General features: G+C 41.9%; 5 protein-coding genes across 5 annotated transcripts; 4 read left to right on the top strand and 1 right to left on the bottom strand.

Moving 5' to 3' along the window:
• Nucleotides 1-733: 733 nt before the first annotated feature.
• On the top strand, nt 734-1657 carry LOC145707893 (polyunsaturated fatty acid 5-lipoxygenase-like). The gene is made up of 4 exons (XM_081785480.1): nt 734-951; nt 1061-1134; nt 1176-1263; nt 1339-1657. The coding sequence occupies exons 1-4, from the start codon at nt 924-926 to the stop codon at nt 1524-1526; spliced, it is 378 nt and encodes a 125-aa protein (XP_081641606.1). The 5' UTR covers nt 734-923; the 3' UTR covers nt 1527-1657.
• Nucleotides 1658-1937: 280 nt separating this feature from the next.
• LOC145706585 (uncharacterized) lies at nt 1938-8363 on the top strand. The gene is made up of 17 exons (XM_081784005.1): nt 1938-2149; nt 2229-2359; nt 3571-3628; nt 4060-4174; nt 4408-4546; nt 4750-4810; nt 4855-5162; nt 5582-5874; nt 5934-6264; nt 6465-6838; nt 6884-7126; nt 7169-7259; nt 7336-7448; nt 7493-7556; nt 7632-7823; nt 7866-8018; nt 8061-8363. Exons 1-17 carry the CDS (start codon nt 2055-2057, stop codon nt 8219-8221), a joined length of 2922 nt encoding a protein of 973 aa, XP_081640131.1. The 5' UTR covers nt 1938-2054; the 3' UTR covers nt 8222-8363.
• A 340-nt stretch (nt 8364-8703) lies between these two features.
• Nucleotides 8704-11393, top strand: LOC145708998 (protein kinase C and casein kinase substrate in neurons protein 1-like). Its single transcript, XM_081786688.1, has 11 exons — nt 8704-8826; nt 9066-9221; nt 9424-9656; nt 9839-10028; nt 10111-10248; nt 10333-10439; nt 10481-10654; nt 10698-10885; nt 10925-10978; nt 11025-11292; nt 11372-11393. The coding sequence occupies exons 2-11, from the start codon at nt 9183-9185 to the stop codon at nt 11391-11393; spliced, it is 1413 nt and encodes a 470-aa protein (XP_081642814.1). The 5' UTR covers nt 8704-8826; nt 9066-9182.
• A 138-nt stretch (nt 11394-11531) lies between these two features.
• On the bottom strand, nt 11532-12941 carry LOC145708237 (uncharacterized). The gene is made up of 5 exons (XM_081785895.1): nt 12818-12941; nt 12446-12759; nt 12027-12140; nt 11884-11985; nt 11532-11738 (listed from the first exon to the last, which is right to left on the bottom strand). The coding sequence occupies exons 2-5, from the start codon at nt 12469-12471 to the stop codon at nt 11675-11677; spliced, it is 306 nt and encodes a 101-aa protein (XP_081642021.1). The 5' UTR covers nt 12472-12759; nt 12818-12941; the 3' UTR covers nt 11532-11674.
• Nucleotides 12942-14597: 1656 nt separating this feature from the next.
• Nucleotides 14598-20027, top strand: LOC145707144 (uncharacterized). The gene is made up of 7 exons (XM_081784632.1): nt 14598-15239; nt 15599-15760; nt 16098-16351; nt 17867-17965; nt 18295-18497; nt 19168-19344; nt 19390-20027. Exons 1-7 carry the CDS (start codon nt 15108-15110, stop codon nt 19584-19586), a joined length of 1224 nt encoding a protein of 407 aa, XP_081640758.1. The 5' UTR covers nt 14598-15107; the 3' UTR covers nt 19587-20027.
• Nucleotides 20028-21420: the final 1393 nt, after the last annotated feature.

Here is a 21420-nt window from a genome sequence, read left to right as displayed (position 1 = left end):
TGTATTTTTCACCTCATTATGTAGCTCTCGAGTTACGGTTTATGCTTTCTAAAACGCGTCGTTTCTGCATTACTAGAATCTAGTTGAACTCACGGAGGATCTGGAACTTCTCGAATTCGTGATTGGCATTTTGGGTTCCGTTTCGCATTTCGTGTGCCACCTCTGTCACTTTCTCCACGAATCTGTATTTTAGCTCACCCTGCTGCCCCTTTCAGCAAAATCCGGAAATGCTTCATCAAATAAACCTTCAAAGCACTCGAGAACAAGTCAAAAATCAAATTCTTGATACAACAAGGGTTTTTTGTTCTGTCGCTTGGAACTGTTCAATTTAACTCGCTCTGCAATAAACGAACAGTTCCAGAAAAGCGAACCCGGTTAAAGCAAAGACCGCGCAGTAAAAAAATCAAACTACGAATCAGTAGCACAAATGTGCTCGTTATCAAGTTAGATTGCGGCAAATCGGTGCAAGAATCAAAAACAACTGCTAACCAGCTCACTTTGCGCCAAACTTTAATTCAATTGAATCTGTTGGTGCACTGTCGTGGAACACGTGCTCTCGCTAGAAACTGTATCTGTGAACGGAAGGAGCTGATTTTCGCGCGGCACTCGTTTCCTTCATTCAGTGTTTAAATCCGGCTCAGTTCAGGAGGAATGCCTCAACTCTAGTTTCTTTTCTTTGCACTCGCGCTTTTCTACTTTAGTTTTTTACGATGGGCGAGTGGAAAAGATCAGTGGGCCACATTCTTATTCAATTCGAGTTCTATTACTCAGCAAGAATGTCCTTTTGTTGAAATTTAAAACGGATTTCTGTTTACGACTGACAACGCCTGAAATCGCCAAAAGCTCCCCTTATTTTTCCTCAAGAGTTTTTTTCTTTCCAGTTTCAAATCTTGCGAGCTGAGAGCACTGAAGAGCGGCGAGAAATGTCTTTTCATGAATTCACCATTCACGGTAACGATACCACGCCTGAGAGAAATATTCGAGTTCACTTCTCACATTTTTCTAAACTCCTAATGAGATCATCCTTCAACTGATGAGCGGTACAAATTTAACCATTCAGTACGAACCTCGACCAAGATCTTCTCCGGCACCGACGATGATGTTTTTATCGATATTATTGGCGAGTCAGCACAGGTAATTCGTATTTACACTTCGCGAGTTAGGCGGATGTTCAGACCGGATGGACGAAGCTAGACAATCCCTACAAAAACGACTTCGAGAGAGGCAATACTGACAAGTTCAAGCTTTATTTCACGGACTTAGGTACCTAATCCATCAATATAATTTGACTCATTAGTAATAATAAGCTGTAACACGCAGATAATGAAAAGATTTTAGGAACAATAAATGCAGTTCGTTTGAAAAAGAACGGGCGCGATGACTGGAGAGTCCATTCTGTTCAGATTGATACAACTGGTGGTGGAAAAATGCGCAAGTATTTGTTCAAGCCAAGAGTGAAAAAGATAAAGAAAAAAATTAAACTTCCGAAAGCTTTTTCGACTCCGGAGATCAGTTCAATGATGTAAAGGTGACAGAATTCGCAGCAACAGCAACTCCCGACATAGAAGAGCTATTTTGAAACTGCAAGGTGCAAATCTCCAACTATAATAAATTATGAGAAATAACAATAAATAAACAAAATTACGAGAATTTACACTTTTCGTTGGGAAAAAGAATTGGGACTCGATAATCGTCGTCTAGAGGAGAGATTCTAAAGTGAACTATTCGATACGCGTCTAAATTGATCTCATTTAGGATAGTTCTAACGTTAGGCAATGCTCATTTTTACGAGATAGTATTTTAATATTACCAGCTGATCGCGTTAAAATGAAATCGTGAAATCGGGAAGGCGCGCGGGGCTCGTTGGCGCCATCAGAGTGGCGCGACTGTCACGCTCTTCCTCCGCGCTCTTCGATATTTTTTGCAGAGGGTTTTCTTCCATCGAGAAAGGAGAGGAGATATTACTGAACCTCATCAGTGACAGTAAATAATCCGAATAACCAGATCCAGAAGACAGAGAGATTGCCGATTAAACTGGAGAAGTCCTTTTGTTTATGATGTGGCAGCTACTGCTCTGCATAGCCTTCGCAGAGAGTCGCATCACAGACAGATCGAACGCAGGTTGTAATCTTCCTGAAGAATGGTACAGGCGTGGCTTTTATATTGCTATGAATAGATTAGATCTACGGAATATTTTAAAAAGAGCTGTAATAGAAAAGCCGAAATAGACTCGACTGGGGAGAACAAGAAAGCTCGACGAAGCTTTTGCGGAGCTATGAGACAAGAAACTCCATGTCTTTTATTTGCGACGCTGAGCAAACCGAGAGTTCACTTTATCCAGACAAAACAAAATGCAGAGGTATGTTTTTCTTCCAAAAGCTCAACATTATTGTAAGGGCGCTCTCTATAATCTTGATAACATACCCCCCCCCTAAATTTCCGCGCAATTCGTGGTATTTCGCCCAAGTTTACGTTTCCTAACTTTTCCGAAACACCCGAAATTTACGCTTCCTCGCGTTTCCCCGCGTTTCCAAATTTCTTCTCCTAACTTTTCCGCGTGCGCCCAAATTTACTCGCGACCCGCTGAAATGCTCGTCAACGCTAATGATTCATTAACGGGCGCGTTATGCAATCATAGCGTCAAATCTAACCAAAGGATTTCAGTCTTTTTCAGGTACTCGAGGCGCTAGAATTGGAAATTTTTCGTGGCTTGGACACATAAAAATTTTCATCTATCGCACTAGCATAACGTTCTATCAAATATTTATAAACTTCACTGTAACAATAAGCAATAATTTTATCAAAGATAACATAAGATAGGGCTGCCCTATAAGGGAGTCTGGCTTTTTATAAAAGATCATCCTTTCTTTGCCCGGAGCGAGCAAAACAAGACTTTTGCGCACTCAGAAAAGTAACCGACGAAGCCAATTAGCGCCGCGAGCGTAAATTAGGGCGCACGCGGAAAAGTTAGGAGAGGAAATTTTGAGGCGCGCGGAAAAGTAAAGCGGCGTAAATTTGGGGGGTTTTGAACAAATCAGGAAGAGTAAATTACGGAAAATGCACCGAGGAATGCGCGAAAATTTGGGGGTGGGGTATGTTAGAATAAGGTGTTATGGAAGCTAATCTACAAGGAGTAGAAAAGGCGTAAGTTGAGAATGGAACCCGATCCAAGTTCACCTATCTCTTCGTGCCAAGGGCAAGCCAGTAAACATGATCGTAGACGGAAGTAATGAACGGATAATCTCGTTTGATCAATCTAATTCGCGCCTCAAATTCACAGCGCACGTTTGCTGTTACAGGCTGTACAAGCTAGATAATATTCATCGCTGTTCGAAATTTACTCCCGAAATTTAAAAGGCTGGTCCTAATCAGTTGATTTCTTTCTTTTACTTGCGCCCTTCAAAAGTCCTTATCAATGAGGCTCTCTGAAAGATAATTTCGCGCGAATGCTCAAATGGAACGTGAAGATATCATACACCCAAAATAACGCATATTTATATTAAAACAGTATCTGTCCAAAAATTAGACGCAGCGAGTAGATCTGGTGATGGAATTTGACCTTCTTTTTAGTTTCTTGTCCGAAAAACATGCGGCCAACTGATCCGGAAATCGTCTGCAGCTGCTATAGGTAATTTATTTGGTTTAATGAAGTCAATTAGATGAGCCATTGAATGTGAATTTGTAATGAACAGTCCACGTGTCTCCAAACTTGGACAGCCAAAGAAACTCTGAATTCCCGTTCAAACTCATCTAGAACAGGCTTAATTAGCGATAAGAGGTTATCGTCTAGCGTCACCCGCTGTGCCATTACTTAGTCATTTCTATCACTCTGTTTTTTCTCAAAAAGTTGATCGGACTTTTTTGAACTTGGAAAGTTCTTATCGCATTTTGTTAACCTTTTTTGTCAGCTTTATAAAAAGATTTTTGGTACTCGGTTAAATACCGTTTTATTGGCGGAAATAGCTAAAAAGCGGGCGCATAATAGGGGCTTCTCTATTAGCACCATGATATCGAGCGGAGTGACCCCGAATGACCTCACATGTGACCTTTGCATTTTAGAGCGGCGGGGGACGTTCCGCGCGACAGATGCCGCTGGATGCCACGACGAAGATACACGCCAATGAAATGCGTTCAAGCCGACGTTGATCAAAACAAAGACACCTTCGACTTACAGGCTCGGATAACAACCTACTTCTTGCTCGTTAGAAGGCGCCCTTAAACACGACTGGCCTTCCAAAATCTGGAACTCAAGAAATCCAATGAGATCATGAGAAGCCATTATTTCCCCATTACAATCGGCGAGTCTATTATGTTTGAACTTTTGCGAAAGGGACTGGCCAGGCGGCAATCTTTTATTAGCTCTCAAATTTCAAGTCGATATCTTTAAAATAGTTATCCCAATAAAAGCATCAGATGATGTTCAATTTGATGCCCGGAGAGATCGAGCAGACCCCCTCCCTGTCTGCCCAAGAAAGTCCTGTTCGCGAGATCGAGTTCGAATTCGTCGTTTTCGACCCTGCGTCTGAAGTTCAGTTCAACCCAGTCGGTAAATAGTTAACGAGTTTCACGGAGATTGAACATTTTAATTCCTTAATAAATCGCATATATGCCTTCTAACCGCTCATTAATCACTTCCTTGTCACTGATTGCTAGTAATGGACCGTAAAAATCAAATACAACTTAGACTATCTATGAATCTAAGTTCTGAGCGAGCAATTATCTGTCACTCGCTTGAAACCGCTCTTTTAGCCATGGGTCCTTTCGAAATGACACCTACGTTCAATGTCAGTGAGGTCGAAACCATCAAAATGTAAGTCGAACACTAATTGAAGATTTTCTAAAATAAATTGCTAGCGACGACGAACATATTGGCGACGACATCGTTTTCTCTCGCTTCCAGGCAAAGTCGCTGCGTAAAGCTGGTTATAACATTCCATCTTACCGAGTGTTGCCGACGAACTTAGAAGTGGCGGCTCGGTTTGGTATAACTCGCTCAGGAGGCACTAGCGCTGCGATCAGTACCAGCGCAGCCACCGGCCGCAGAGTTGGAGATCGCGCGGCAATTGTCGCCGTCAACTCGAAAATGGTGAAAAGTCGTTGGACGAAGTATAAGAAGAACGGTTCATATATTGTTCCCTTCTATTTTTCAGCTAGTTTCCCTGGTAAGAAATCCGAGTAGAAATGCATGTTTTTGAAGTGGCAGTGTTTACGAAATTGATAATTGTGTTGCGGTCATGTTCGTTTCAAACAATCCGGAAGGGTTATTTTAAATAACTTATTTATAATAACCAAGTGTATAAGCGATAAGAGGTTGTTCTACTACAACAAAAGCTTGAGGCTTGGAACAAAAATAAATTTCGACGGTTGTAGTTCGAGTTCATGAACTAACTCGTTCAACTATATTTACAGTGTAAAATTTACACGGAAGTTAGTGATTTCAATGTCAATTTTCGTAGATATATCTAAAATAATAATGAGCAGTTCCGTTGACGTTAAGTCAGTAAGCCCGGAAGTCCAACGAAGATGTCCTTACATACACATACAAAATTGCAATATCAAAGAATTAAAAGGCTCTTTTTAGGCTCTCGAGAAATCCGAAAAGAAATCGCCTCGCACGTTGAGTGGTTCAACAAAGAGACCAACTTCTGTATCAAGATCGAAGAAGTCGACCGATTCGACAAGCAGTACGAGGAAAAAATAAGAATCATAGACGGAAACGGCTGTTGGTCTTACATAGGCATGACTGGCGACAATCCTCAGGACATCTCTCTTGGCACGCTTTGCCACACGAGAGGACTGGCTCTACACGAATTTCTGCATGCACTTGGATTTGATCATGAGCAAAATAGGCCTGACAGAGATGAACATATTGAGGTAACATTTAGGATTCATTTATCAATCAGGAGCTCAAACAAGAAGCTAACAATATTAAGGTACACTGGGAAAACATAGCACCGACGAAGAAATGGAACTTCCAGATTCTCGGCGACGGCGACTGGGAAAATACTGGCTCTCCATACGATTTTCTATCCGTCATGCACTACTCGTCGGCGAATTTTGCAGCTGGATCGAAGCCGACGATGACGAGGAGGGACAATGGAGAGGCGGTTCGGGCACAGCGAAATCGGCCATCGACTCTGGACATTTCACAGGTTTGTCACATTTACGGTTGTCCAGAACATTGCGGGCACGAGATGCGCCAGTGCAAAAATGGCCAAGAAGTCTTCAAACACCGATTCTGCGATGGCATCATCGACTGCGAAGGTATGTCCACATAAATTGACCATGAACGAACTCTAAAGAGAAGACTTTGAAGTTACTTTGACCGCGGAATGTTTCAGCCGATTTTACTTGAATATTTTAAAAAGACTTGTAATGCGGAAACACACGTTCTCGCAATGAAAATTCGTAATAATAATCATCTTCGTTGTCCAGGGAACGTGATGCAGTAATATGATTTTAAGATGAGTCTGACGAAGAAAGTTGTGACTGGGGATGCTGTTCCAACTTCGAGATAACTCTGAACGGGCGAACACATGCGTATTCCCGAGCAGGTCAGTATAAAGGCAAAGATTATTTCTATTCAGAAACAGACGGTAAGTATTTATTTTCATTTTTCCACTACTGGGGATTCGCGCAAACCCTCGGTCAGCCCAGCTTCTACTATCACGCCAAATGGGACGGCCAGTGTCCTGATGAAGCTCTTTTTTGGTATTATAGCTGGACTAAAGGAGGAAAAGATACAATGACGTTGAACTGCATTGATGATAAAGTAGCGAGCGTCAAAGACGAAGTCGATTCGGAAACCGCAAATTTTTTTGCAGCGTCGATATTTAAGGTGATCGTATTGATAGTTTGTTTTGAATTAACTAAATAAACCTAGGAATCAACAACTACAGCGACTACAACTACCACGAGGACTACAACAACAACCAAAAAGAGCTGTCAATTGTCGGATCTTCCACGAATTCCTGATGGCAAATGGTCGTGTTCAGCGAGCAGCTGCAGTGCCTCGTGCAACAATCCAACAAACTTCGAGCTTGTTTGTAACAAAGATGGAGCTGAAAGTGCGCAATGTTTTGGCGGCCTCTGGAGTCGCCCACATAATAGTGCTTGTTTTTGCAAGGTTAAAATGCGCTAGATTTAATGATCTTATCTCGGTCTATAGAAAAGAGCTGCTACGTGTGGAAAACTAGTTGCAATTCCACCAATGTGGCTGAATAGAAACGCAAAATACTCGTGCACCGACGGGGACAAAGCAACGGTTTAGAAGAAACTCAATAATAATAATTTTTCCTATTTCTAAAAGAGAGATTCTTGTAGAAACCGTTACAGAGGGAAGCTCGTGTAAGATTTCCTGCCCATCAAATATGGTAGCGATGTGTGTTTCTACCAAGAAAGAAGCGAGCTTCGATTGCATCGATGGAGAATGGACGAATAATAAAGAGGTTTTCGTTCTTTCTTCTTTATGAAACTAATTTATTGAATTCAGAATGATTGCTCCTGCAAACCTGCATGTCCAAATATTCTCGATCAAGTTACTCAATTTAACGAAGGAAAGTTCTTTCAATTATTTTTTTATGTTTGATTTTCGATACACATCGTTATGAATGATAAAAGAACTTTATCAGACATTCTTCCGGATTTTTCCAAGTGCAGCTCAAGGACAAAGAACGCCAACTGTCATGGGCGCTGCTCAACTGCTAATTACCAACGAAAGAAACAAACGTTCTCATCACGACTCGAGACAAAGTGCTTTTGTAAAGGAAGCAACTGCTTATGGGGAATCAAGAAAGTGCCGATCATCGACGCTTTTTGCATTCGTAAGTACCTTTAGATTCAAAGAGATTTAAAACGATGTTTAGGACGGTTTCATTGCGAGCATCCGAGACACTATTTCTCGGCAAAGTTCCCAGACGTCACTTGCAACTCTCCTCTCAAAGATGGACTTTTCTACGAAGTAGGAACCAAATGTCAGCTCGAGAACTGCTCTCGACAACCGGCCGCTCTAGCGGAGGGTAAAAGACAAATTTAAAAACAAATGTTACGATTTTACTCAGGAATGATGTGCGACTGCAGCGCTAATGGGGAATGTGCATGGGCTCCCGCAATCAGCACTCGGAGGCGTTCAGCAAGAGCTACGGAGAAGAGGAAGCCAAGCAAAGTGCGCCAAGTACGAAATCTCAAGACGATAAAACGGACAATAAAGGTCAAGTGCTAGAAGTGCTCGAACAAATTAAGTCTTCACGATATGCCCAAAACTCAACAAACATAAACACCTGCTAAAACACCAGCCGACCGCGACCCTGTTCTTTTGTATATCTCTCTGTACATTTTTGTGAATACATTTGAAAATATGATTATTCCCGCGAATTTAATTTGCGTATTAACAGTTGATAATCAACTTTGAGTGATGAATAACGTTAGTTTTTACAAAGCAAAATAATTTTCATTGTAAAACTTGGAAAGATTACAGATATCGTACAGATGGGTTTACTTTCGATTAATACTGACAGGGGAATTCGGCCTCATGCGCGCAGATGAGAAAATAGATTATAGGAATTTCGTCCTAGCAAATAAAAACTCAGTCCAAGTCTACAATCCGTTAGCTATTTTTGCTGGTGCAGTATTCTACGCGTACAGTTATGACGCTCTGGGCAAACAGAAAAATTTGGCAAGTCGGAAAGAGTTGGCAAATAGAAGGCTTGACACTGCGATTCACCTCTCTTAAATTCTTTTTCTCTAAATTGACTTAATATATGCTGTTTGCATAAAGAGCCGTTATCGGCAGAGAGAAATTTTTAAAAAGAAAAACACCCATTTCTGGTAAGTGCGTTAGCTAACCGCGTGGCACTCCCGCGCGTCTGGAATGGGCCAAATGTTCTTTTCAAAGCAAACAGAGAAAAGAAAGTTAGCATTCCTGTGCGGGATTTAGTAGATCGTCCACTCGTTAGTACTTGAATTTCGCGCAACGCTTTTAGCTTTTGTGCCCAACAAAAAGCGAGGCACACACCTAAAAGCCGCGAGTTACGCATTCATCAGGAAGAGAAGAAAGTTTTGTTTAGAAATAACGGGCACTTCTGACACTCGCCGATTCAAAGCGCCAATTGCACCGCCAACAACAAGGAGTCTTCTGGCCACTAGAATTCACAAACCCAGAGAGCAGATAGGTGGATGCAAAGATGCCAAAGAAAGAAAAAACACAACCGGCGTTTTACGATGTAAATAACTCGTAATAGTGTAAATAATTTCTAAAGAATACGTTCTGATGTGACTTTTTTATCCACGACGATATGTCAGTATCAGCTGACATCACTGTTGCCACAGCAGACAGTAGTCGTTTTCTTAAATGATTGCTTTTCTAGAAAAATCAAATGAGAATTTTTTACAGAAATCTAGTTGGCTTTATTTACGATTTCGTAGATCGGCGGACACAATCCAGCCGCCAAACAGATCGATGATGGCATGAAAGCTGCCGGCCATCTTTTCAATATGATGGATGCCATGCAGAAGCTCCAGATGAAAACTGCCAAGGAGTTCGAAAAGTATGCTAGCACGCATGAAGCTAAAATCAGCAAAATTGTGGAATACGATCCAGTTAAGCAAGTAATGCTGGAACAGATCAAAATTGCTCGCTGTGCCGCCGCTCATCACAGGTATTTTAAACGGAAAGAATCCTGTGGAAATTTTCTTTGCATTTACGAAGCACTGTAAACAATTTAGAGAAGATTAAATACTTCCAAAATGCATAATTAAAATTCGATCAAAGCCGCTGCATGCTTAAAAATATGTGCATAATAAATCATTGTCAAAAATAATGAATGATACAAATTTTGAGGGCGATCGCCGCTGAAATCAATGAAAAATGTTCCCAACCAGCCAAGACGTGGAAGGAGGATACTTGGAAAAAGTCCTTTTTCGGGCCATCAAATGCCCAAAAAGAGCAAACGAAAAAGTTTAAACAAGCTCAAGATTCATGGGAAAAGATGTACAAAAAGAATGTTCAACTGCGAGACCAGTTTTACAAGGTATGCCAACATTCCGATAATCCATCATTACACCATGCAAACTTTGATTTTCTCATCTCATCAGAAAACATAAATTCATCAGGCGACGCAAGCAGAGAAAACTGCTCGTCAACAACATGATCAAGCCAAACTTGAACAAAATGACCAAAAGGCGGCGAAGTTGGAAAACGATTTGCAGACAAAATCCGCGGATTTGCAGGCCAAAGACCAGCATTACAGGGTAAGCAACGGTTTTTCCAAACAGTTAAATATGACAAGTTAATTTCTTGACATTATCTTGAACAATACTCGAATTATGTTTAAGACGTCATCACAAGAACTAGTTGACGAAAAGGACAATTATGTGAGAAGAATGAATGAGGCCTTTGAAGCCGCCATGGAGTTTGAAAAGCAGCGTTTACAAAAGACCAGGTCCGCCAAATCTAAATACCAGAAAATCTGACTGAATTTAGCGAGCTCATTGGCAATTTTAATGAGGCCCTGGGACTTGAAAAGAACGAAAACATGGTATTCGAACTCAAGGCAAAAGAAAAGGGCGCTGAATCAGAAAAATTCAATGTTATAGACACCCTCGAAAGCGTGGCAGAGTCTGCGCAGTCCATTGACATCACTCAAAACCTCCAAATGTAATGTTCTTTTTTGTGTTGCAATCAACAAGGAATACCTTAGATACAACAACACCATGGGGCCAAATAACGCGGTTAATATGGTGTGGCCGGAGTATCAGCCGTACGATGAGTTGGCGCAGGCACAGAAATTGTCTGGATCGAGTGCTTCAGGAAACGTAGCAGCTGGTACAGAAGGCGTTTACAATCAGTCTGCCCAGTACGACTCGCCTCCACCGCAGAAGAGTCCCAGTAAGTTTGAATTTCGCAGCGAGTATTTAATTGTTTCAGGCTACGATAGCGAGCCCGAGTCGGAACCAGAGCCACAAGTACAAATAGCCGATAGTGAGTCTTTTGCAAATATAAGAACTGATAGAGACTCGTTTTGTAGCCGGCGGGGAATATACGGCCATGGTAAAACATCCATGGACCAAACAGGACGATGATGAGCTCGAGCTGACAGAGGGAGAAATGATCTACGTTCTTGGCGAGCCAGACGAAGAAGGTTGGTGCAAAGGGCGCAAACAAGATGGCACTGAAGGACTCTTCCCGGCCGACTATGTCGACATGGGAGAAGGAAAGGATCTCAAACTATTGGCATTTTATCATCTCATTATAAAAATGACACTTTTGTCGATCCGAGTTCAGCCGCCGCTTAGGTTACTCAAGTTAGAATACCGGAACACATCCACGACAACAATCTCAAACATCAACAGCATAAACAAACAAAATTGCTAGTCCCATCACCATCTCCGTATGATTTATCGACTTTGATCAGTCCAACAACTCGACATGCCATCTTGCGACCCTAACCTGTAACTTCAATACTAAGGGAATAAACATGCATCCTCCTGTAGATGATCATAATCAGCTGAAACTCACTGATTGAATACTGAAAAATAAACATTTTTTATTATAATGAGCCGCTTGTTCTTCAGTAAACAAAGTCGAAAGGTATTGCACGACCAAAACGGCTCTTTTGAAGGAAAATGTACATTTCTTCTGATGCAACTTGCCCGGTTTTCGTAGTTACAGACATTGTCAGACAAAGTCACCAAATTCAGCCGGTGTCAGTGCAGTTCGACGGAGTATTCGATGGTTGTTGCTAGAATATTATAACTTGTCTGAACTTTAGTATGATGATAACTTTCAAGGCAGACGCAATCAAAGAATGATTGAAAGCGTCATGGCTGGAGTACTGGAGCTTTACACGGAAATAGAAAATTCAGACGACGAATTACTTTTATTACCTTAGCAAGTATGAGTTGATCAACATTTTTCGCCGTTCGAGAGTAATTCTCGTTTGTAATCCTTTGATGGCTCCACCAACGCCGCCAGCCAAAAGTAAAAAACTTAAATTCGTGAAACCAATCGCTTGAAATCGCAAGAAAACCTCAGAAAAATCAAAAGTGTGACACTGCTGGACTTCTTAGGCACCGGTAAATTCTGAGAGAGTAGCTGTAGAAGGGTTGAAATGTGAGTCAAGCCGCGATAGTAGATTCCAACCCTTGAAACAAATTCTCAAAGCTCGCAGTTGACAGAAGACTAAAGCAGCATGCACTGATAAACAAAAGCACGCTTTCGCTATTTTAGAAAAGCTTCAATCAAGTTTTATAGAGCAAAGCGAAAGCTGTCCCTGAATATAAGAACGCATATAGAGGGACGCACGAATGGATCTTTTGAGAGCTTGCGATTTTTTTTTTTTTGAAAAAAAAGTTGCTATATTCGAAAGCAATTAGCCTATCCTGATAGAAATTTGAGAGGTTTTGAAATCATCTAAAAATAAGCATTTGCGTTAAAAAGCAAGCTTACCGAGCGTTTGATTTCGATCGGGTCATTCCAGTCTAATCTCCTACTGTCGTAAAGAGTTGCAAGCACCTTGGACAATTTCAAAGAAATTCTTTCAGAAGAAAAAACGGGCTTTAGCTATGAAAACACCCATTGCTCAAATTAAATATTCACTACAAAAAATAAACGGTATCGATACAACTGTCAGTACTACTATAAAGTCTAAAAGGGAATTTTCTCAGTGGGTTATACAAGGGTCCACACCGACCTGAAAGCAAATTTTTTCGTCCAAAAGAATTTCTTCGAAATTATCCTTTTGGTCTCTCTGGCTGAGTCTCCTAGATTCATTTTCATCACTGTTGTCCATTTTCTCTGTATTTTAAGAAGCGAACTAACCAGCTCATTATCAGTCTGTCTCGAGTAATATCTTTCCGGGAGGGCAATTTAGCAAATCTTGCACTTCGCTGGTCTTGATTTATGGCGTCGATTCTAGCGTCAATTAGTTTATCTGGAAAGCAGGGAAATTCTTTTACGTCTGATTCTCAACACCTTAACTTGCAAATTGCTAATCATTTGCGGTCTGCGCAAACGAGAAGCGCAAACGCTTCCACGAAGCGTAAATCAACACCGGAAGACTACTAGTCGGGTATACAGTCTGTGATTGCGGGTGTTGACGATTCCAAACTTAGAAACCTTAAAGTGCAAATCGCAAAGCTATATTTTTCATTAAGGCTTTGTCAATTTACTTGGCACTTTCCGAACACTTTTCAAAGAAATATCTCATAGGTAACGAGACATGAAGTCTCTTAAAGAGGGACCTTGTTGTTTATTGAATACTCAAGAAACACGTGGTGATACCCTAGCAGAGCTTGACAGTGAGTGAAGGTGTTGACAAACGACGATGACGAGTGGGACTAATTCAGAAGGTTTAGCTGACCCGTCCAATTCACTCGTCTATAGAAAAAGACAACACTTCCGCATTGCCTTTCCTTATTCTTGGTTAGAGAATAATGGCTGACGTCATAATTTCAAAGTGTTTCAATTTTGAAAACTTCTTTAAAATTTAACTTTTGTATTCCCGCGAGTTCGAATCTAAGTTAATGAAAATGCTGATTGCCCTTCTGGTAATAGTTTATTCTTTATTAATCAATGGGCCGTGATCAATTTTTTGATAACTAATTTCATTTGCCAGAAAAGTACGAGAAAGATACAGCGGCAATTTATTTCTCACTATGTTTGAAATCGCACAGTCAAGAATATCTTCTTCCCAAATATTTTAAAACAATCTCACCGCCGCTCAAGGTTAGTCGTAAGTGGGAGCAACTCGTTTGCCGCCGCCGAATCAATCTTAATTAAAAGATATTTTCTATGAAAAACGTTGAGATTACAAGAATTTTTGGAGATATTTTTCACGCAAGATGGTCTTTGAGGAAATTAAGTGGAGCACCCACAAGAAGGATAGGGTCACTGCTCGCCCGGGCATATCCGTCTTTGGTGGTTTCGAAAAGTTTTAAATAGCCCTTGAAGGTCAGGAGTGGTAAGCCGCATTCTCGGCCATAAAATCCCGACCCATTCAACTTCAAGGGCGCGCGCTCGATTCCGGACTCTATATTTATGGCGGATTAAGTTTGGCCGCGATTTTTTGTTGCTCCAGTTAGAAGTTGAGAGCTGGTTACCGCGAGCTGCATGGATTAGAACTGGCGTGTACGCGACTGGCGAAAGTCATGGCCTTTGGCTTAACCCATCAGCAGCGGCAGCTGCACGAGTCTTGACATTTCTAGCCACCCCATGTCGCCTTGTGCATCAAGGGGTTAAGTGAGCGCCAACATCGGCGGTGAGAAGGTCGCGTGTCTCAACTCTCCGAAACCAAATTAAGAACGTGGTTAGTGATGATATTTATGGTCGAAAGCTCGTTTGTTGCTTTTGGTTTTTGTTTCCTGGCGGCGAGCGATGTTTAACGATTGCGGCCATGCTGACAATCATCCCCATAAAACTCGCGTTGAACTTGACCCGTGCTTGCTGATTTGAATTTTAATTTAGAAGTGCTACCAAAAGCCGGTGCGCTATTTTTATTTCAGGCAGAGCATTGAGCCGAGCTCGGGCTCTCGCTAGGGTGAGCCCGCTATTTCAAGTGCACGACAATTCTAGCGCCTCGGCTCGGCGGGCGCTATCGAGCTTTCCGAGCTCGTCCAGCTTGGTGAGGTGGCTTCTCCACCAAGCCACCCGAGGCTACTACACCGTCCCACCATAGGAGAATAAGTATGATACCACACTAGACTAAAATAGGGCCATAAAGCCAAAAGGGCCCTGGCTAAGTTTAAATTTACAACACCTAGCCACTCAAAATGGGGGAAGGGTGCCCGGTATGGTAACATAGGGCCGCCCTAGAGTAATCTTGCGATGGGGGACCCAAGCGCCAGTGGGGCTAGTGGCCTACTAGCGACGTTATATGGCTCAGTTGGCTCATAAGGGGCGAGCAGCGAAGAGATCGATAACACACGCCACAGCAACCTTGGGCAGAGAAATCTGAAAGAACCACCGAACCCTTGCAACTGCACCTAGATTGTATTCCAGCTAGACTTTTTCATAAACTCAATATCTCCAAAGACTTTGACGTTTAAAATTCAAGAGCATACAATAACTCTTACAGAGATTTAAACAAGAAGCCATCTACTCTGAAGAAATCATGGATATTCAAGAAATTATGGACACGATTCCACTTGCTTTCTGGAAGAGCTTGGCTTTCCAACAGATCGCGAAGAGGGAAGACTTGCAATTGCCCAAGTGGTCGATCTTGGTGAACAACACAGGCGTCCAAGTAAGACATTTACCGATGATCTGTAATGGTCATTATTCATGCGATCTGTCTTTGCTTGCTTTTTGTAACACAAGCAGCACGCCCATATTTCCCCATACGCGCCGGCTCGTTGATGTTTATTGACTTTTCCTGTTCGTTAGAAGACGAATAACATATAGCCAAATAGATATTATTCCTACTTATCAAACGATGCTAAATCAATTTGTCCAAGGTGGTAATATCTTTTGATATAAACACTAGGATAATAATGGTGCCCCTTGAATTTGGCACAAGCGCAGATTTCTTTCTCCGGAAACATAATTTTCACGGCGTGAAATTCGAATTTCGCGGGAAATAACAAATCCCTTACGCGTCTTAAGGTTTCTCTCTTTTGGCAGAGCTCCACGGCAGATGCAGCGGAGGAGGCCTCCGCCGCCGCCACATTCGAAAACGGCACCACCAATCACGTGAGCGGCTCCACCACATCGCAACTACTCACTGCTCAGAAGAGTGAGCTTCTTGAACGCATTCAGCGCATCAAGGTAAGTTGTAGCAGTCAGTTCATGATCTGAAGTCTCTGAGTCAAACCGTGTCCAGAATAAAGATGGAGCTTACTTTCCATCTAAGGGTAATTGCGCCCATAATTTTCTTTCAGCTCAATTTCACCCACAGTTTAACTTTTCGTCGGAGAACTCCGCTTGAAGCTATACATAATGCTAGTTTGGTTTTCTTTTCGTTTAGAAAGTCTATTCTAAATGAAATATCTATGCTCAACATTATCAACGATTTTACTGAGTATAATTTGTTGTTAAGACGAGCTTCAAGTTATTAGAAAACACATGTTTTTGTTCCCATATTGCCATGTTTTATCCAGTTTAGGACGAAAATGAGATTAGCCTTCCAAGCTCCGAAGCAATCAGTCCTTCGCTGCAGACTCTACTCCAAGCAGCGATGCAAAAGGGACTCCTAGCGCCAAACTCGACGTTGTCGGTAGTCGAGCCAAACAATTCAATCACGTCGAGCTCATCCGGTGACGAGCCGATGAGCAACCACCCGGCGAAACTGCAAGATGTTCTCAAGCAAATCAACATGTCAACGTCCCAGGCGCTCGGTGAGAAGCCAGCAAAGATAAGGTTTGTAAAGTGCATTTTAATCGAAGTCTCAAAGCCCCCTCTATTGATGACCAAAATTGTGACGCAGGGAAAATGACTAGCAAGATGATAAATTTGAACCGATTCTCAGTAATGAAAAGACACTCAGAAAGACGTCCCCTTCTTCTAAATTAAAGTTATGCTTTGGCAGGCTTTTGTTTTGAAACGAAAGCTCAGTTGCAGTTTGGCGGCCCTTTCATGTCGAGTGCCATCCGACAGCTAACTGGCACCTATTTCAAGGGCATGTAAAACAACCGCGCGTATCAACCGGTAAAACACCACCGAATTTCGCACATTTAAATCCCTTCTTATTAAATATATTTTATTTATCAGCAGAAACTTGCAGCTAATAAAAAATAAATTTTAATGATTAGTATTCATGTTACATAAATATGTGCTATACATACTAGCGAATCAGTATGTCAAGTTGAAAATGTCAACAGCAAAAATCAAGTTTTCTCCTGGAATTTTCATCAACGATTTTTATAGGAAAGCATTAATGAATCTCGTAAAATCAAATGGAGGGAAACTCAAGGGTCGGAGCCCTTGTTTGGCACGTGACCAAGAACGGCGACTGGGGGCTAAGGATATAAGGAGATGCCCAGCAGGGCAATGTCAAAGTGTCGGCCGGTCAGTTTATGGCCTTAGTTTTGGCATTCCGCCATGAAGTCCGTCCATTTCGGCAGAAGAGGGGCCTCTTCAGCATGATGCTTTACCAATCTGAATGGGGTCGAGTGCTATCGAACTCGCGACAACATTAAACTTGAAAATTTCACAAATCAGTGATGGCCATGTGGAATTATATTCGAGATTGGTTGGCAGGGCGGTTTAATCCCATTCGAAATCGGCAGACGGTGCATCCAAAGTGATTGCGCTACAAGCCGCGCGAGCGTGCGGATTTTAATCCGAAACGGACTGCCTTCGAAGCGAATTAGTCCTACAGCGTCTCCCGTATTTTGTGGTTGCCGATGGCGAATGGTGGTGGCAGGCCAGCTCCACCATAGCATCGACGTGGGGATTATGGGGGATGGATCCACCACAGCGGGTGATCTAGTGCTTATCTCCTTATCACTTCACCGCTAGGGTCAAATTCGGAGCGTTGGATTTCAAAAGAAGAACATAAATTCGACGCAAACGAGCGCCAAAAACGAATTAAGAAATTTGGGTCTTGAAGCTCTGCGCAAATGAGTTTCCCTTTCCTCATTTGGGCGGATGCTAAGTACGCGAACAAGGTGCCTAACGAGGTGACCGTCGCGCAGAGCAAAGGGCCAATGAAGCCAACGCCCCCTGTGAAAGCTTTCCCAAATTTCAATATCGTTATCCGCGAATTTTTGAGGGCGAGAATCGCGCTCCCACAATGTCTTCGCCAAATTCATTTTTTACGGCGCTCAACCCTTTTCCAGTTGACCCGTGCCTCATGCCGTCTTAACGTCACCCGAACGACCTTTTAGGGGGACAACTGTCATCTCAAATGTCATCTAATGTCCGACATTTTAGGCGAAAATCGACACCAATCAAGAATCTTTCGTTGAACGCTGCAGCACTAGCGAATCAGGCATCCAAAAGACTCGTCGAAATAAAAAACCATCATCTCAGGTAATCATTTGATTGAGTTTGCACGTGTGAAGTGGCTGTAGCGAATGACATTCCCATCGAAAGATTCGACAGGTACACCCTTTAAAAATCAAAAGTGTCGAGATCTCTTCGATCTCAAGGACTTAGCGGCGCCCGCAAGTGGTGAAACAGGTCCAGGAAAAATATTTACTCTCAAAATCGGTGATAAGAGCGGCTAGATGCAGCTCTAGGCATACTCAACACATGCTTATCTGCCCGGCCTGGCCAGCTACTCTTCGATCCAACGCTACAATTATGATAGCCACTTCACTTTACTCTCTAGAAACTTGCTTTTAACAAGTTGGTTTTAGTGATCAGAACGGGCCTTTTGGGGCGACCCTAGCCAGTATGGCAGCGGCAATGGGAGGAACGACGGGAACTGTGGATGAAGATATTGAAACTATTGATACAAGTGTATGTATAAAGCAAGAGGACGAGGAAGAGGGAATGGATCAGATCGAACGGATAGCGGCAAAGACGGGCACCCTACAAACACTTCAAAAGATGAGAACAGGTAAGCATACACATGTGACATTGAAGGGGTATTAGCCAGTTTTGGCATGGGCCCTTTTGTGCTTTTCACAAAGAAATCTAGGCCCTTAATCCTTTTTGCGCGCACAAAGGGGAAGTCTCAATGGGACAGATATATCTACGCGCTCACAGCGTACTCCTGACTCAAGGCCACTTCGGGTCGCCACTTCAATTCTACTCGGCTTAGATAGACTTGGAATTTTGAAGTAAATGATAAAGTAGAAGATTTAAACTCCAAAAAATGATATATCTGTCGGTGTTATGCTTGGAATGCGACACTTGACCATCAGGGTCACCCCGCAAATGAGCCATACGACAAATTTATCTTGTTTCTTGTGAGCTAGGCACGGGGTCGACCTCTCTCCATTTTTGGATAATTATCTGCGCCGAGAGGAGAAAAGCGGCGTTAATTTTTGAGAAACTCGCCCGTCGCTGGCAACAAATCGAAATTGTCGCTTCCGGTCCCATGTGGGTACACCTTACCGCATACGGGCGCAAATTGAGTTATTTTAAGTGCATGAGCACCGCGTAATCCTGAAATATTTATTTCGCGTGGCAACAAATCGCACCCTTAAAATAGCTATTTCGATGAAAAAATATATTTCTAATCGTTCCGAAAATAATTCCCGCCGGATTAGAATGTTCGTTTTTAGAAGCGCAGCGAGGAACATTGAATCTTTCAAAAGCAGTTAGACTTTTGGCCAGATGTCTTTTCAACGAGGATGAACTAGTTGTGGAGTCGATTAAGGATCTCGACCAGCATAAAGTGGACCTGCTCCATTCCGAGACGACTAAATGGTACAACTGCACAATGACTGAAGTGAGGCAAGGTGAGTAAAATGCACGAACAAACAAAATCTGACGAAGCCTTTAAGTAATGTCGTTTCGTCTTTCCGAAATACGAAAGACAAAACGTGCCTCACATTGGGGCAAACGCGCTCCGCAACAATCCAATGGAAACACAACGCTGATGCTTGGCTTGCCGACTATGCTCAACGAGCCTTTTATTCTGCCCAAACCAACGGATATACAGATTTCCAAAACGACGTCATCGCCGAATAGTTCAAATTAGAAAATGAATTACCTTCTTGCCAGCTCTGGAAGTTCCAACTCCTTAATATGTTCCAAAACTACAAGTAGCCTACTGTAGCCTACGACTTCGCAATATTTTTTTTTATTATTCTTAAAATTTTTCAGAGATAATGACGCCTTTTTTTTGACGGAAATTGTTTAAATATTTCAACTAGAGTGTGGCTGAGTTAAATTTTTCACTCAATCAAACTTTTATTTAACAGTTCAATCGAATTTTTAGTTCTGAAAAATGGAAAACGTGATTTAGTTTGTCAAAAGTTTTTAATCGTATCATTGCATGTTTGACCCTTTATTTCCCTTTTAATTAACAAATGAGCTGTTCGACTCCTTTTATAGGTGTAATGGCCTATCATGTATTATAAGTCCTACTTTTCTGTGCCTTACTTTTCAATCGTGGTCGATTGATTCGGTCCTTCTCTATTGACCAAAATGAAATAAAGTAAAATATTCGATGAGTTGTCACTTATTTGCAGCATAATGAATGAGAGAAAATTTGATTCAGAAATCATTTAGGCTTCTTTCTTTAAATTGCTTTCTTTTGATTGAAGCAGTCAGTGATCTGGAACTAATAACAACGTCTGCCACCGATGTTGATCCAGGCCTCGTCTTCCGACCCTACAAACTTGTCACCCGAAGACAGATCACTTTTTTACTCTTACCCACTGCCAATCGTCAAGCTCGCTGTAGAATCCGTGAAACTCTTTCCAAACTCTGTATGCGAGTATTCCACACTCGATCATACACTTGAAGTTCATTGAAGTTCGAAATCATAATTCAAAAGTATCCTACTATAACTGAGCCAACTACACCAACCACTAATCCAGTTGCCAAGATGTAATGATGCTCAAAAAACTTTTGATGGTTGATCATAATTTCTTCAGTTAATTTTTTTTTTACGATAGGACCCATCCCTGAATCATGAACCAAACATCTTCCGAAAAGATCTTTCACAAGGTTTAAATTAAGCAAAGTTGCTTCAAATGGCACCAATGGACCATGGTACATTGCAATTTGCAAAATTTGAACCCTTTATACCAAATTATGATGAGTTTGGATAAAGTAAACAAGAACAGCTCCACCAAAGATTAAAGAAATTGCAGCTGAATGAAATTGATTCTCAAATAGGAAGTTTCAGTGAGTACCTTTGAGTTTTCTCTTTGGGAACTTGGCTCGATATGGAGCAGATACGGAGAAAAAATCAAACTCGTCCAAATGGTCCATATTTTTTACATCAAATCGGTTGGATCGAACGTAGTGACCGGCATTATTCAAAGAGGATCAGGTCAGATCAGCCGTTCCGAAAATACCGCCTTGCGTCCATTCGACGGAGTTTTATAGCATCCGCACTAAAACAAGGGATGAATTATTTCAAATAAGTTCATTAGGTGAACTTCATCATCATCAGAGCTCTCCCAAAATAAACGCATAAAAAAGCGAATACTGTCACTTTGAATAAACATAAATTCTTGAGCGCTCCTTCATGATCTCATGGGTGATTGAATCTATTTTCAGGATCACTAAGTTTTTAGCCCTGGTCATTTTTGAAAGATCCCCACAATCATCGCAAAAGTGAAGCAGAAACTTTCCCTATAGTTTGCAACACGAAAAAAGAGAGATGATAGGACAGAGGATGATAACACTGTTAGCCTGGCTTCTAGTTGTTGCCAACCTTGGAGCGATCGGCTGTGGGGTTGGAGGAGGACTGGTCGCGACATTTTTCGGAATGGTAATTTTATTTTTAGTCCATTTCCTGACTATTCTTTCACAGTTTCCAGAGGAACATCAGCATACCAAACTTAACCTTGGAGAAGCTG

Source organism: Oikopleura dioica, chromosome XSR (assembly GCF_907165135.1).
Source record: "Oikopleura dioica chromosome XSR, OKI2018_I68_1.0, whole genome shotgun sequence".
Classification (NCBI taxonomy): domain Eukaryota; kingdom Metazoa; phylum Chordata; class Appendicularia; order Copelata; family Oikopleuridae; genus Oikopleura; species Oikopleura dioica.
This window is presented reverse-complemented; position numbering and strand designations above follow the sequence as displayed.